Source organism: Anopheles nili, chromosome 3 (genome assembly GCF_943737925.1).
Source record: "Anopheles nili chromosome 3, idAnoNiliSN_F5_01, whole genome shotgun sequence".
Lineage (NCBI taxonomy): Eukaryota > Metazoa > Arthropoda > Insecta > Diptera > Culicidae > Anopheles > Anopheles nili.
Window position 1 is genome coordinate 7,672,971 of NC_071292.1, and position 17,090 is coordinate 7,690,060.

General features: G+C 51.0%; 1 protein-coding gene across 1 annotated transcript; it reads left to right on the top strand.

Moving 5' to 3' along the window:
• Window positions 1-11,434: 11,434 nt before the first annotated feature.
• LOC128722510 (protein Wnt-4) lies at window positions 11,435-16,758 on the top strand. The gene is made up of 5 exons (XM_053816178.1): window positions 11,435-11,613; window positions 15,572-15,821; window positions 15,895-16,152; window positions 16,220-16,432; window positions 16,503-16,758. The coding sequence occupies exons 1-5, from the start codon at window positions 11,435-11,437 to the stop codon at window positions 16,737-16,739; spliced, it is 1,137 nt and encodes a 378-aa protein (XP_053672153.1). The 3' UTR covers window positions 16,740-16,758.
• The last annotated feature ends 332 nt before the right edge of the window (window positions 16,759-17,090 follow it).

The window sequence follows — 17,090 nt, forward strand, 5'->3', positions numbered from 1 at the left end:
CCAGCTGCCTTGGTCCGGCTCGCAAGCTGACCTAAGCTACGGTCAAGTGGCGCTTGGCCCGGATCGCCGTACCATTTCCCTACTAACGGCTGCCACTTAAGCGGCTGGCCGTCGAATTTGAGCGTGGAAAATTTTTGATTTACACTGCGTCGAACCCAGAAGTGGTTGGACATTCGGGACGTTCATTTTTGGTCCGTTTCACGCGGCAACAGCTGCGCACCAGCGAAGTGTGTCATCGGGATGTGTACCAGAAATAGACGCGAGGTCCTTGAAGATGGTCGTCGAAGCTCTCGGCTAGGTAACACGCAAGGGAGAGTAAGCGATCCAACACCACCTGGAGTCGGTTCGTCGCATCTGGGATCATCTGTGCGAGGCTTCTCGAAGATTACGCAAACGTCATCGCCAAGCGGAACGCGGCAACCCCCCGAGGCATCGTAATGACTTCATTATGTGCCGGACGCACGACCTTGGCTCACCTTGCTTGGTGGCTTCCTTTTTTTTTGTTTTCGGGACCACCCGATGAATTTATTAGCCTCGGATAATGACGATCATTACCACACAAGCTAACACTGTTGCAGCGTTGTTGTCCGGGCTCGGGTTTATGACGCGGCAAAGCCCGCCAGGAGGTCGCCATGCGGCTCGAATGCGACTCAATGAACGACCGCTGGAGTTCCGGGAATCGAAGTTTCCGGCAGCTCAATCCGGTACCAAAACAGGTACCGCATGTGCATGTGCACCTCTCGAGCACCTCTGGGAGAAGATCCTTGCGAGTGGAACTCGTCGAAAAATCCTTCCAACCTGCGGCGGATGAGCATGCGAAAGTGCCGGGAGTACTTTATTGCACCCGTTCGCTTTGAGGTTATGTTCTTTGAGGGTTCGATTCGTCTCCGGTGCAATAAACGGTGGGACGTTGGCCCAAACGAAGCCCAAATGAAGACACACGGGAAGAGTTCGAAAGAGTCGAACCTGAGGCAGTCCTGTGGATCATGGTCCTTTCCCGATGCACCACCCACAAACGGCTACATCCGCGCGGTCAGCGAAAAAAAAAAGGAGCTGACGAGCAAACAAAACTCCGAAGAGCCCATCGGAGCCTTCAGCGTCTTCGGCACTTTTCGTCATTTTTCCCTCATTGAACCTTTGCGGCGTTTATTAATGAGCAAACACAATAAAATTAATACAGATGTGCTAATTTATTCACTGGCTCCGACCGACTGGACGCCCCGGAAGGCAGAGAATCGAGCAAGGGAGTTTTTTACAGCGCTCAGGTGGATTTGCTTCGTCAGTTGGTAGTCCCCGGGGTGATGGAATTCTGGAAACGCGCACTGCCTACTGGGAACGATCGCGCAAGATCAGCATTCAAAACGTGGTTTATTGTGGCACCAACGACATCATACACAAACATCCCGGAGCTTTCTGCTACCAGGGATTGTTCTCCCGAAAGGTACACAAGTTTATGGCCGCTCCAGGAACGTGTGAACAGAGCTCTTGTGAGGGCCTGATGGAACATGGGGAATACGTTTATCATGCGAGAAATTGGTTGTTCTTTGACCGATCGGACGTCGCCACATCGTCATCCCGACAATCTTCACCGAGAATGAGGGTTTTTCGTTGTTCAATGAAACACCCAATTGCACCCAATCCCGACATTATTTTTCTTTCACCAAACAAAACAAAGCCTGCGGAGTAAAACAACACAACCCATCACCCGTCGTTGGGTTTCGCTAATGAAAGCAAAAAATCCGTTTTATTGCTCGCTGCTTAAACGTACCGTTGACCTGATCAGGCATCAATTCTAGTTGATGGTAAGTAGCCGACCGTTGCACTAAAATAACAACCGGAAGCAGCAGCGGCAGGCAATAGGGTAATATAAAAAAAACGATACACAAAAAAACCCACCATCAGGTACGGGACTCGGGAAAAATAAATAGACCACATTTATGACGCTAAAGGCTGCATTCTTGAATGTCTGCGTTTATCGATAGCATATCCAACTCTGGGCTCGTGTGCTCGAAGCTCTACTTTGTGTAGAGAAATGGTCCTGAAAGAAGCATAAATCTCACAAACTTATCTCGCTCGCAGGGCCCTCCAGGAAAGCATCCCCATCGAGCAAGCCACAAGCTCAACTCATTAGCCCGATGGAGCAGAACTTTTACAACCGAACGTACACTTCCCTCGATAACCAACCGCACATGTCAGCGCTAAATCACAGTGTGTTTTTTTTTCATTTCAACCCCCAGACAAGAGAAAAAAAAAAATAGAAAATCACTTAACATCCCGACTATTAGTCAACCGTTCTCGGCCGGCTTTCACAATTCTCTCCCTCCAGCGGCCCGCTATCTGGAATTGCTAGACATGATCCCGTTTTTCCCCCTTTTTTTTTTGTCATCCTGCAGGAGCACTATCGGTGCACCTTGAGGATCCCGCATCGGTGGGCGCATCTAATCGGTGGCCCATAAAGCCTGCGTCGCGTTTACTGCCGCCTCGGAAAAGAGGGCCCGCGGTTTCCACGATCAGGATGGGAAAAAAGACACGCACTCTATTTGTTCGCCAGAGCGCGCAGGAATGTCTCCCTTTTGGGTTGGCAACTTGACTGTCGCATCCTCCACGCGGTGGAAACTCTACCCAACGACTCGCATGTGGGGTCGAGTCACCAGCGAGATCCAACTGGCTCTTCCCACAAGTGGCAGTTGCGCCTGTCACGCGTGACTATCTAGAATATGCCAGATAAGTGATTTTCGAAGTAACAGGTGAGCCCGAACCGAACCCCAGGGAGGTCCACGCTACCGACCACGGGGCGTGTGCTGAATATCGAGTCCTCGAGTCCGTCCGCGAGCTATCCGGCCTTCCGTTCGAGCCTTCTCGCTTCAACTGCGCGGCAAACGCGATAAGCTGCAGAAGCAATGGCAATAATAAAGACCGGGCAGTAACATTCCCGCTTATCACTGGAAGTCCATTAGGTTTGACCACTGGATGACAGTTTTATACGATATTTCAACGTGGATTAAAAGTAACGATCGGTTGTTGCTGTCGTACGTTTTCTTTTTTTTTTTTTTGTTCGTTCTCTCAGCCTCGCGTTCCTCGAGGGGCTTCACTCGAGCGTGGTTCCTTCGCCCTCCGGGAGTTGCAGCCGACCGGGTGGTTCTCGGTTAATGTTTCTGCCGCGTTCGCGTTAGGTCTGTGAAAAGCTTGGGAGCTCCGAACCGTTACGACGCTTTTGCCGGGACGTCATCCTTAATGAGACATTATAGGCGGATAGACCGGACGCGCGGCAAGCGACGAACCCGATCGAGCTCGGTCGATCGATCGACGGCTTCGACGATGTTCGCACGCATGTTCAATCAGTCGGCTAATGACCACAACACACTCACTCTCTCATACATACACACACAGCGGTCACGACGAAGCGACCGCCGTAACTTGTGGATTTATTAAAAAATTACAAATTAATGATAATATATGGGCCGACGGTGGAATTAAGTGATAAGAGCCGCAGGGCGAACGTCGCAAAAACCGGGTTTACCGGGCACGGGGTGGCTCGCCCGGGGGGGGGGGGGGGAGTAACGGGTGGGAAATGATTCAATCCCCACGATCGATGGGCCCTTTCTCCTATGGCCCGATGGAATGTCCCGCGGCAGCATTGACGTGAGGCAACTCTGGTAGGAGGCGCCGAACGGCCGATGTTACCGATTGCAGACGACGTTCCGTTTTTCGGTGGTCTCTGTGTGGTCTCGGGGAGGAGGTCTTGCCAAACAGGTCCACGATGGCCGTTCGATGACGTCCGCCATTGGTGTCCGTGCCATTCCGTACCGGTTCGGTTGGTGAAGTGTTGGCGAAACATGGAAAGAAATCAATTACCCGGACGGTGTGGGTCGCCACGAAACAGCGGCCCATTTTGGGGTGGCTTATGAGCGATGATAGCGATGGTGTGAAACTTGATCCTACCCACCCCCCTACTCTCCGCGGGTGGGATGGAGCGGGGAGAACCTGTACCATTGAGAAGGATTAAAACCGATGCCATCCCGTCACGATCCGATCGCGTTATCTTCTCCTCTGTGTATGTTCATCCATCCAAAAATGATATGCACTCGAATGCCGGGCTGGCAACCAGTTTGTTGGAATTCAAAATGGCGATCAACCTCCCAAGGGGGTGAGGGAAGGAAGGCTCTCGCAGCTTACCCCCCCTTTTTGATCGAAACGACAGCAGGACAGCAAAAAAAAACATGATCATTAAATGCGATTATGGAATCCGTGCGCGCACGTCGGAAAGCTCCAGAAACCGGCAGCTGTGCCGTTCGATTGGCAGCGCGTTCGATCACCGATCGGTCGGGGCGAGCATTAATTAAAGACAAATTGGCATACAATTAGCACACAGTAAAAAAAAAACGTTACTAATGCAGCAATTATGCATGATTAATGCGGTCCAATGCGCAACCGCCGCCAGTGGGTCAGGTGTGTTACTCCCGTTCCGAGCAACAGGCTCGCTAACGTGATCAATTTCGAGGCCAAACGTGCGGTGTGCAATGGTAAATTAAATTATTTGTTGACTTGCGGGAGCTCGCGCGCGCGCGCGCTTGAGCTCGGTTTGCGAAAGGATCGAGAGTATTGTCTCGAAAAGGGGTGCATTAGCGGGCCCGTTCAATGAAGACTGACTGAATGAGCGAAGGACGTTATGTTCTCTGCGCACAGGTACGAAGGACTACTACGGTTACAGGGTATAATCCGGGGCCGTGAAGTGAGCACGGCCTCTTCGTACCTGGTTGGGCTGGGGGCTGGACTGATTAGCGGAAGAATTTAAGTTAATTTCGGTTGCCCCTTTCTCAGGTTGCCTTATCCCGAGCCTGAGCTGCACCGAGCTGGACCAAAGTGGACGTATCTCGACAGTTCGTCAGGGATCCGTTTCCATCTCAGCGCATCCGTCTTTAGGAAGGGTGCGTTTGCCCCATTGTTCTTCTGCTGCTCGATGCCATTGTTCCAAACCGGGACCCTCGTGTGCTTATCGACCCGGTTTGGGTGTGGCCCGTGGTCCAAAATCCACCCGATGCACCTAAGAGGATTGTTTACTTTTGTAATTATGCTTTCGCCGGTCGGGAGCGCAAATATTTTAACGAATAATGAGTGTAATGAGCATCATCATATCATGCAGTGCACATCAACACGTTCGCCCTTTCGTACTGGAAACGCGAGCCCTTCAAGTGCTGGCCTGGTAACATGGAAGTGGATGGAAAAAAAACCGGCTAATGCTGCTAATCCTCCCGCAAGCAAGATTGCTCTTCTCTGCCCGGCCAGGCAGCATCCATTGTGCCTGTGAATGCAAACGCATGCAGTGGGATTAGGACCGACACGAGCACATAGGTGGGCACAAGAACACACGTGTAATCACCTCAATGGGCTTGGAAGGGTAGGTTTCATCTGTCAGCCGGGCTGTTGGAATAGGTTGAAAGAAATGTTGGTTTTCTTTTTGCTACAATGTAGCTTTGCCAGCGCTGCATATTTAAATATGCTTATCACAGTTGTAATCATTTTACTCCGAAAAAACCATCAAAAGGCCAATTTTCATTATACTAAATTTAATCACGCTCGAAGAGAGCTGTACTATTCTTATTTTTTGTTTTTGAATCCATCAACGCTACAACCCTTTCCGGGTAATACCACCCCATAGCAGAACAAAGGCATCCTGTTCGCCACCGCCGCCATCTGGAGGTGAGCTTTCAAAGCAATCGCAAAAGCTTCCCGCTTCGGGCCATTTTCATTGCTTGCTCCAGTTTGCGATGGTCGGCCAGTGGCTACTTTGATGATTTACGAGCCCAACCCAAGCAAACCTCGCCGTCGTTACGAGCGAGCAAAATGAAGGTCTGTCTGAACTGGAACCGTTAAGGAAACCAACCACCGGCTTTCGTCCTTGATTCCCCAGACCGTCTAATGGTTGACCGGCCCGTCATTTGCTACAAGCTCAATTGCGCTTGATTACAATGGCAGACGGTATTATTTTCAACTGTTTCGCTGGGCTCCTTTGGTGACATTGAGGCTGCGAAATCTGCGGTTTTGTTGTTAGGGTTAAACGAGCTGGAAGAAAGCACGTCCCAAATGGAGGTAAACCGGAACGTTAGGACGGAAATCAGTTGCACAATACCCGTAGCGCTTCTAGTGAAGTAATATCTGAGTGAGCCAGTCGGAATTCGTCATCCAGCGCTAGGTGTGGTCACCATTTCCTGTCCGGAACGTCTTGTCAATGTCACAACGCTGGCTTCGACGACACCTGCCACGATAACCGGCGATAACAGAGCTTCCCGAAACAGGGCCCACGTTCAACGAAAGCTCACCGACCGGTGCGGGCAAGGTTTGACGAGAAATTTTCTCAGGACAGAAACTACCCAGAACGGCCCTACCCACACGCGCGCTGGGCCGCGCAAATGTTTACCGATCGTAAATGCACCGCGCGAGAGCCCTCCGACTAGGGCCTCGCGAGGGCTTGTTTGTCTTACGACATTTGCCTATTGCATCAATGGCGGCAAGTTCCTGTCATTCGACGAAAAACACCTTCTCGGTGCGTTGGAAAGAGGTATTGAACCCGATGCTCAAGCGCTAGGACGGCTTTATTTAATCACTTTTTATTTACAGCCCTCCAAGCCTCGGTGTTTTAAGCCCTTCAGCATTCCTTAGGTGCATTATTTTCCGCACCGAACTCACCTATTTTTCCTAAGATCGCTGTTGGTGCACCAGAAGACCGTCAAAGGGCCACAGGATCAAATCCCGGACTCGAAAAGGGTTGCTTCCCGGGCGATTGGTTTCGATGTCGGGCTACTAATCCGGAGTGAGCGAACGAGGTCACGCGGCGACGCAGACAAATATATTCATTTTTATAGCCAACCGTACCATTCGAGCTTAATAAATTGATCGTTCGAAGGAGGGCGATTATAGCGATATGATCATTGCCTGGCGTCATGCTGGTGATAATAATGTTACCGATTTTATTACGTGTAAGCTCGCGCAACCGAAATTCTCCCACCAAGCCATGGTTGTTTGTGTAATAATTTCCCCATCTTAATTTGGCCATCGTAAATTGGGAATTGTTTTGTAATTTTTACAAAACGTTTCTTCTACATTCCACACGTGCTTGTGCTCATTTACACCGGCGAGTTGAAACACTAACCATGCCCTTTCGCTGGAGCGCCTAAACCAGCCAAATCTCGCCTCGTCACGTGGCTTCTGCGCCACCCAAGCATCTAATCGGTCGCACATAAACTCGCTAAGTTATGGGACACCGGGCGCTACTGGCCCGCAGCATCCACGCCTCGAAGGGAGACAAAAATGAGCCGACCGACAAAAAAAGAATTCCAACCCACTCCCGAGATGGCGCCCAGTGGCGCTAACCCAACCATCCCGATGCTTCCGGTGCCGCCAACAAAAAGGAAGCTTCAAATCCGGCATCCAACGTGATCCCGCGATCGTGAAAGTGCGGAGAATCGAATCCAAACCGTGGACCACCGGCGCACCTGTCGGTGAACGCAATTCGGTCCCTTTTTTTCGCCCGTCGGGACGCCGGAGAATGTCACTCGGCACGTCCCTACGCGCGCCTGAAAATAAAGGGACTCGTATTCTAAACACTCACCCAACCGACCCGGCCCGATTCGAAGGAAAACAAAAGAGGGCCCGATATGTTTATCTTTCACCCCTCGGCGCTCGGCAACCTCCGCTTTCGATCGCCCTTTCGATGGGCGCGGTCGCGGCAGGCGCGTCAGTTCATAAAATCGTTATTTATGAAGATAAAAGTCAAGCCCGATAGAATCTTCATATTTAATTTCCAAAGTGTTTTCCCTTCAAACAACCTCCTCCGCCGGCCGGCTGTCTCCTCCTCTGGGCGGTGCATATTTAGGGATGCACTTTCCTAAACACCAGCGTCGTCGGCCACCGCGGCGCTCGAGAGTGTGGTATTTTTATTATTTTATTTTCCTCCATCCGCACCGGCCCACCTTCTCTCTTTCTTTCTCTCGCTGCTCGAATCAATATTTAAATTTTCACAGTAAATTGAGTCATAACACATTAGCGCACTCCTCGCGGATGCACCGATCGGTCGGCGCGATCGGTCGGCGATCGGACACGGGCGTCCCTTTTTGCTCGGCCGTCGGGGAATGTTTGTGTTTATCTTCGGGCAATTATTTAATGACTCAACCTCAAGAAGCTGGGGGAGGGGCTTGAATCTGACCGTTTGGGAAAGTAAACCCTCCGGGGTGGGATTAGTGCTAGTAAAGGGTGGCAAAGCCCGCCCGCCCGGATGCAATTATTTAGTGAGTTTTATTTCTTCATGAAAATTGAGCCTCGCGGTAGGGCTAAGGTCTCATGTGTGTGTGTGTCAATTTGATAGCGGGAAAAACTTTCACACGCCACCTACGTGTGGATGATTCGCGGGACGCAACTGATCGCAACCTTCCCTCGGGGCTGGACAAAAGGGCATCATGTCCGCGTAATGTTCCATCTCGCGTCACGTTGAGTGAAAAGGAAAAGACACCGATGGCACCATTCGACGGCGCTGATGATGCAGATGACGATGATGATGAAGCTGGTCTTTGGCGTCTGGCGTCGTCGTCGTAGGTCTCTTCTCCCTTGCATGGAGTCCTTTCCACGTTCGCAAACACATCATGCCACACCCGTGCCGTGGAGACGTTCGGCACAACCGTGGTGACTATTTGCATAACGGCACTGATCAATTAAAATGCCCATTTCGATGGGCAGAGCTCTTCAGTGGCGTGCATCGCAGCTTTTGAGGCTGGCATGCCGCATGCCTCATGCCAGTGCCGTTATGGTTTATGTGCGGAAAATTGAAATACTACATTGCTGTGGTCGAGGAGGCAATAAAACGGTTTCACCGTCCGAACGTGCGGATTGCATCCTTTCGGCGCTAACTTATCACGTTTGCTTGTTTGCATCCTAATTGAAAGCAGATAACTCAACGCCACGCGTCTCGTGCAGTCGAAAACTCGGCCGTTTTCCCTTGAAAAAGCCCACCCTTATTCGTCCAGGCGAGCTTGCGGAATAAAGCAATTTTCGTTTGTTGCGTGTGTGTTTTTATTTTTTGCTTCGGTGTTTTTATTTTTCCGCCCGGTTTTCCAACCGTGCACCGGTTCGGACCGAACGGTATCTAATCCGGCGCACGCTAGTGTTCCGGAAAAACAAAGACCCATAAACGTTTATCTCGGCGAGCGCAAAACCCGGGAGTTGGCGCAATTAAAATTTAATGTCCCACATGATTCGGAATCGCTGCGAAATCGTAAAACGTAAAAACCGATCCGCTCGCCGAAGGGTAATCCGATGCCATGGGCTGGGCGCTGGCGATGTCCTTACGTCCCTGGGACGAATAGGAGCTCTCGTCCTCCCGTGGGTCGGAGTGGGGTGGATCCTGCTGTTGGCACCCCTTCGCATTGGTCGCCCCTGTCGCCCCGTTTTCAATTAAAGTTAATACGATTTTGATAGAAACGATCCGGCCCCGGTCTCGGTGGCCGGTGGTCGGTCTGGCGCAACGAGCCACATTTTTACGACGGCTTTCCGGCCGTCCCTCGGCTCACAGCCCAACGTTGCATCGATTTCTTCAAGAGGACGCCAACGCTTAACGGCTTCACGCCGTTTCGGCGGCCTCGTTTGCGTCTTCGACGTCAGCGATTTTCCTGGCGCTTTATTGCCGTTCCCGGTACACGCGCTCGCGAGCTCTCGTATTCCTGAAGGGTCGATTTATATGCTCCCACCTTTTGCACGTGATGTGGAGCACCATGCAAAACACGCACCCACAAACACGACCGAAAATGAGCAATCATTCCATCCCGAGGGCCAAATTTTGACGCCCCTCCGATGGGTCGAGGAAAGGTTAATGAATTTTCTCACGGATCGCAAAGGACCCCGGGCTGGGTGGTGTGATGAAACGCGTCTTCTTGCCCACAACCACCACAATGTGCAGCACCCGAATGTGTTAAAAGCACTTCATCAACGCATCCCACGCCACCGAACGAAGATCAAACCATCAATACGGTACGGCCGGTGGTTTTGGGCAGCTCTTGTGCGGCTTTAGGAGATCTGGGATGAAGTGTCAAATCAGTACGGTGAGGCCATCGTGGAGGGAAAAGGTTAACCAACGGCCGAGGAACAAACAAAGCCTTTATTTAGCCATCAAAGTTAACGTGCCTTAGCCGAGCGTGTGTGTGCACGCTTTTTTCTATTTTTTTTTCTTCACCTGCTCGCGGCATTCCTTAGCGATAAGGTGCGCAGGTAATTTGGTTGTTTTGTTTCTTGTCCCCAAAAATCTTCAGCCCCAAACCACCGATCCTTCCGGTTGTTTGCTGACCAGCGTAAAAAGTGCATCCGTTCGATGGGGGACTCGCCAGTGTGCGCATCAAACCGGGCACTCTTCACCATGCGCGGTCACGCAACGGCGGACACGCGTGTCGGGTTGGCGCGAATGGCGCGTCTCGAGTCGCGCTCAGACGACGCTCGACAACGGACCGACGCTGAACGGCTCGCGTGTGACGCTTCTTGGAGTAAAATCGCGCGTGCCACGTGTGACAGTGTGGTTCAGCAGACCCAATTGTGCAGTGTCCTGTTGCGTGATCCTCGAGTTTTCCGCACGAGTGCTCATTCAACGGCACGATCACGGAGCCAAGTTGATGCTGCACCTGCACGCGGCCAGCATCCGCCAGCAGGATCTGGAGTGTGGAAGCGCCAGAAAAGGACGGAGATTTGGCTGGTGAAACGAGAGCGCGACCCGAGCGAACCGGCCGAACCGAAGGATTCCGTTCGCAACGGCGGCTTTTCGGCGGCAGCTTGCAGCGTGCGTGATTTGGCGGAATCGGACTCGTGGCGTGGAGCTGTTTGGCGCTCGGGTGGCCTCGGCAATTGGCGAACACCGAACGGGTGGCCATCGGTCGACGGAAACGGCGCTAAAACCACGCCAGCGGTGAACGTGGTCGGTCGCGGGATTCGCAGCATCGAAAGCCCCGGTGAAGGCTTCTGGTGTGCCGCTGGAAAGTGATCTTAGTAGGCCTCGTTGGCCAGGTCTGACAGTTTGCCACGGATTCAAAGTGACAGCACGCGAAGTGACAGCAGCAGCAGGAACAGGCCAAGTTTTGCAGGCAGTTTGACTATCGCTCACGCAGAACCGCAGCAAACAATGGCAGGCCGCAGGAAGGCCGCGTTGAAGCCCACGTTGACAGTCGCTCGTTAGTCGGTGCTTGGTGTGCGGTCCGCAGTGCCCCCGGAAGGTGATCGTGCAGGACACGGATTGGACGCCCCGGGGCAGCACAACCCAGGAAGGCAACACAATCGTGCCCCATTGTGGCGTGTTGGTGAAAGGTGATGGTGCTGGCGAGCTCACGCGGCCGCCCGTGGTGAGTAAGTGGCGATTTGCGATCTATTACGCCAAGTGCCGAACACTCGAAAGGGCTCCAGCCCGATGGCCAGGGGCGATAAGGTGGACACGGGGGTACCGGGGACGCAAGCAACCGGTGGGGGCCGAAATCTGGCCGGACTCGATTGTGGCTTCTTCCAGCAGAGGCACATATTCGCCGGTCTACTGGTGTTGAGCGCCGTTTGCTGCTTCATCGAGTGCAACGATGTCATCACATCCAAAGGGTGAGTGTTTTGTGGGGTGCCATTTTGTTTTGTGGAGTACCATAGATTGGGGGGTTTTGAAGATAAGATACATCGGTGTAGAACTCACAGAGGAAGTAGCGCTTTTTACAGGCCAACAAAATACCATTGTCTTGGGTTTGCAAGTTTACAATTTACTTTCATTCTACTTCTAAAGGTACATTACTTTTCTATAAATTCTTTTGTATAAATTTTAAATCAGCTCAGTATCCAAAATCATATTCCTCAAATTTTACGCAATTTGATTTCTTAAATTATATTAAACCACAGAAAAAAATTATGTAGAAAACATTATAACCTCAAACTTTGCATTCAAAGCCTCAAAAGGTGCACCTACCCGTTAGAAAAAAAAACGTCGTTCCGTGTGGTCCCAAACTGAGGCTTCTCATTTACATCCACCCTCACTGAATCAACCCCTCGCTCGCCCGACTCATCTCAATCGGCCAGTCAATTATCTTAACAACTGTATTTACGGGCTTACGCACCCGAAAAACGACCGAAGCGAGTCCGGCAGGGTCGCGAGCGGCCGCTTCAGCCTATCTCAACAGGCTTGTCAAATATTTACTACTTACGGCGTTTCTCCCACGGCTCGCGTCCGGACATCCGCAATCCGGTCCACGCCCGGTCCACAAACACACCCTCGGGGGGGGGGGGGGGGGGGGGGGGGTGGTAGGCGGGGAGGAGAACGAGGCGAAAGGGATATTCGAGTGCCGGGTGAATTAATTTACATCGATATCGGTTTGCAAATTTTCCCCACATCAATTATTATAATTGACCAACAGCAAACGATGATTTGCTTTGCTGACGATCATGGGTGGAGGGTGGATTGGTAAGATGGGCGGAGGGATCGGGGAGGGGGGGGGCGTGTGTGTCCAGCGACCAGTTGAGGAGGGTGCGAGCTGGGGGAGCCTTTCAAAACTTCGCTCCATTTACATTCGCCAGCGGCAGCATTCCGGAGATGCTTAAATCTCGAAATGAGCGATAACGTGGAATCGAATTAAAATTTATAGGACGTTTTCATCCCGCGCTCAGGCTCCCGGTAGGCGTTCCACTAACACACACACACTCACACACGCGGGAAGGGTGACTTTCCTCGCGTGGGGAGGATTAGCGAGGATAGAGGAGGACCATGGCTTTTCATCTGTTCCGGCTGCGAGCTCAATAAAACTCGGCTGGAATGTGCGCACACACTACCCGATCATGAAACATTCGCTCCCGTTCGATGGAAAGAAAAACCTCCCGAATCGAACCGGACAGGGAGAAAACAAAAGTGTTGCCCATGATCGCATCCTGACGGTGGCGATTTGCATGCGTGATGACGAGAAGCGTCCCCGGGTCGATACAATCGCAATGTGGTTGAAATTAAAAATTATCAAATGAGCAGAAGGCAGAAAAAAAGAGTAAAAGCCAAACAAACAAACAGACAAACCGGATAAACATAACTTTGAAACGCGCGAATTCCACTGTCCCAGAGTGCACACAATGCACACAAGCCCACTGTCTCTCTCTCTCTCACTTTCTTTCTTTGTCTTTCTGCTTTACTCAATCAAACCGGACCGAAGCGCAAACTATTTGCGAACCGAAGCGCTACTCCACGCCAATCGCCCATCGCCAAATATTTTAATTAATTTATGAATATTTGATACAGTAATGTCAACGATTCAGTCGAGCCGGAGTTGGAGTTCGGAAAATCGGTGCATATTTTCCATGCGTGCATTCGTCCGCTGGAATGCGCCTGGAACATTCGCTCGGGCCGTTTTTCGTCCCGGACGCCCGATTAACCGCCGTCATGCGTCGGGATTAATTTATTGGCCCATGCTGGTATCATGGCTCGCGATCTACGCACTGTTTAGGGTGCTTTACGGCCTGTGCAATTAGGATACATTTCAATTGCCAGGACTATCACAAAAAATCGCTCGATTGAATGTAATTGAAATCACCCGGGGAGGCTAGGTAAACTGCAATTTAAATTTATTTGCCCAACGTTTTGCATTTTGCATCACACCGAGTTGCGACATGAACCGGTTACTCGAAAGTAAACGTGGGTTGTTCTCCCCTTCCTGGGGGAGTTGTTCTACCCATCAGCCTTTCAAAATGGCCCCTCGAATTGGATGCTTCAGCCACTCGGAACCATATGGCGCTCGTCATCGTACTTATCCCTTCTAATTGCGTCTAGTTTGCTCACTTAAACGAACCCACGGTCCCGTCTCGAACGATGGCCCAAAAGGACTCCCATCGCGAAGCGCCCGTTGCATCGAATCGCTTTACGGCTTTTGTCTGCGACGCTACCCGAGGGCTACCCGTGCAGGGCAAACATTCCGGTGATTGTGCCCCAAAAATAATGGTTGAATAAGGGCGGAAAATACTCAACAAGTGGCTCCCTTTTTCCCCCGAGCACCGGTCTTTTCTCGTGTAGACCGCAACGCCAGCGGCGAGATTGAGGATCTCGATGTCATTTTTTTTTGTCGTCTTCCGTGGACGGGAAACGAGAAACTCTCCATTACCATCCGGTCTACTGCATCGTGCCCCTTAAGCATCACCCAACATACGGCCCAGCAAAAATGGTTAAAAATACAAATCGCTCCGTTTAGCGGTGGGCTTGCACATCCTACGGTCCTGCGCCTCGAAAGGATCCGGCTTCGTTAACGGTTCTTTGTTGCGCGCTCTGACTCCGGTGCACGCGGTGCGATCTTTTTCCGCGACCCCGCGAAAACGAGGGCGCATTTTCCCGAGCACTCGGGCCGCGAATGAATGGGTGCTTTTGCAATGCGCGCTTGCCGCGCCACCGTCGCTGCCTACGGCGGTTGGAGTCAATTTCCTTATGAAAATATCTATTATACCGTCTGCAGAAATTTAGCCACCGCTTAGGCGTGCTCAGCGCGCGAGAGCATCTCCACACAGCGGACATGTGTGTGTTTTTTCATTAATTTTATGCCACTCCATCGCATCTTCGATGTCAAATGCCATCAATGAGAGGGTTTTTAGCGGAAAATGACACTGGGTAAACACCGGCGACCGAGCGCTCGAGTGCACCGGTGTTCGCGAAGGTTGCGTTCGCGAGCTCGCACTGCTCCACGTTCTTAAGTAGGGTTTTTTGGTTTGTGTTGGCGCCACGTGGCCTCCGAAGCCGGTGCTGGTGAATGGACGGTAATGTGCGCTGAATAGCTACTACCATCGGTGTTTCAAATGCACCGTAACCGACTCGGGGCTTGGTGGCATGGAGGCAAACAAGACAAATAAATACATGCAGTTTTTTCTGCCTCCGTAGAGGAAGAACAATACTAGAAGAAGTATTGCCATTCTCGTGGATGATGAGCTCGGAAATGGGTGCTTTCTATGGTGCTTAGATGGCGGCTTACTCTGTTAATTAATTCGTCACAAAACCATGCGTCTTGAGAATTGGAAGATATCTAATTTCACATGCAGTCAGTCAAGAGGATAATTACAATGAGTATCATTCTGCAAATAACTTCTCTACTAAACGTTTCTTGATATCCAATAAGGACCTTTACCTTCAAAAATTATTTTATTTGCACGCCATAAAATTATACTGTGGTCACTACTCTTAATAATTGATGAGACTAATGATCAAGATGAAGAGAAAGGTCCTTTTTTGACCGAAACTAAGCTACAACCCTGTGAAATGGTATAAGCAAGGATAATCAAATGGTTTGAGCTACGTCACCCCTTCGGTGCAGTACTGGTCGTCGCTAGTCTCCAACAGATGGCGCTGTTACACTCCGATGTGCAGCAGCGCCGCTAGCCGCAGAAAATGAAAGTATTCGAGTTCCATTTGGGCCAGGAATCCTTTGTAAGGACAATGTATCCTACTTATCAAACATTCTTATCCAAAGCAGATGGATTACCAAGCGTCCTTGCTTGTCCTTCGAATATCACATATATGTAGCTATTCTACAATCCTCGACTTCTCACCTTGCAGGGAAACGCCTTCAATATCGGCGAAGAACACGGTGATGGCAGTTTTCAGTCCCATGGTTAAGTCACCTGGTCCGTGCAAGTTTCTAACTGGAACACGCAAGCAGAACCATCAGTGCCGACGGGATATCGGGCTGCCGGAAGCAATCAAAGAGGCGCGCCGATTAGCGGTGACGCACTGCGAGGAACAGTTTCGCTACGATCGATGGAACTGCTCGATAGAGACCAGAGGCAAGCGAAACATATTCAAAAAGGTACGTCTGTAAGATCCCATTGAAATGCACTGCTCCTTCACTTGCCTTCATTCCCCTTATATGTGCCTCACAGGTTTATCGCGAAACGGCATTCGTTCATGCCCTCACAGCAGCCGCGATCACACACGCCGTCGCACGTGCCTGTGCCGAAGGAAAAATGACCAAATGCCAGTGCGCCTCCGAAAGGAAACCGGAAGCGACGAGGTTAGCGTGGCGCTGGGGCGGATGCAGTGACAACCTAAAGCACGGTAAACGAGTGGCACGGAACTTTCTCGAGCTACAGCCACGAAATGGCGATCCAGTAACTGAAATGCTGCGACATGATAGTGAGGTAAGTGAGCAAGATTCAACTGCTGAGGGAGAAGAAGGATAACGGTTCGTTTTGAGCTCGTTTTCAGGTCGGCATAAGCGCCATCTCTAGCGCCATGACGGATCGCTGCAAATGCCACGGTGTGTCAGGATCCTGCTCGATGAAGACCTGCTGGAGACGACTAGGGGACTTCAACACTACTGCGGCGCTGCTGCGGACAAAGTACCACCTTGCCATACGGAAGTTTCCAGTCAATAACAAGACATCGCGCCGATCGGCACCGATAAGCTTCCGCCCGAGGGTAAGAAGAAGTCGTCATTGTAACCTCAAGATCAACTGAACCGCTGACACTTTCTCGTCTTGCTTTCTAGGAATCGATCTACGATCAGCTGTACTACTTCGAAACCTCACCGACGTTCTGCTCAGTGACACGTGGCCGGCGTTGTCTTCATCCCGACAACTGTGCGACACTCTGCTGTGGTCGAGGCTACACTACAAAAGTTATCAAGACCCTCGAGAAGTGCCACTGTCGCTTCACGAATGGACGATGCTGCCAAGTGGTGTGTGACTATTGCGAGAAGTACGAGGATCGATATTACTGTAAATAGTAGTTCCGCTTGCACTGTAGAGCGCAATTATTTATTCATTCACCTAAGAAGCTCAGCACTAGGCATGGCAGCAGGTCCTTGCGCATACTCGTACTCATACATACCTTAGTGTTACTCCGATTATTTAACGCAATCATCCCGCATAGTCAGCCCCTTCTTTGTATACATTTGAGCGCGATCATTAGAAAAAAAAATCGTTCAATTGACACGCCGGTGATGTGTCTCCAACGCGAAATCTCTCTAACTGGTATCATTATCGAATTTCAAGCAAACAAAACCTACCCGTAACAGTTTATCGTACTCGGTGTCATTCTTGTATGCACTATTAGTAGCATTGGTTAGCCCCCATGG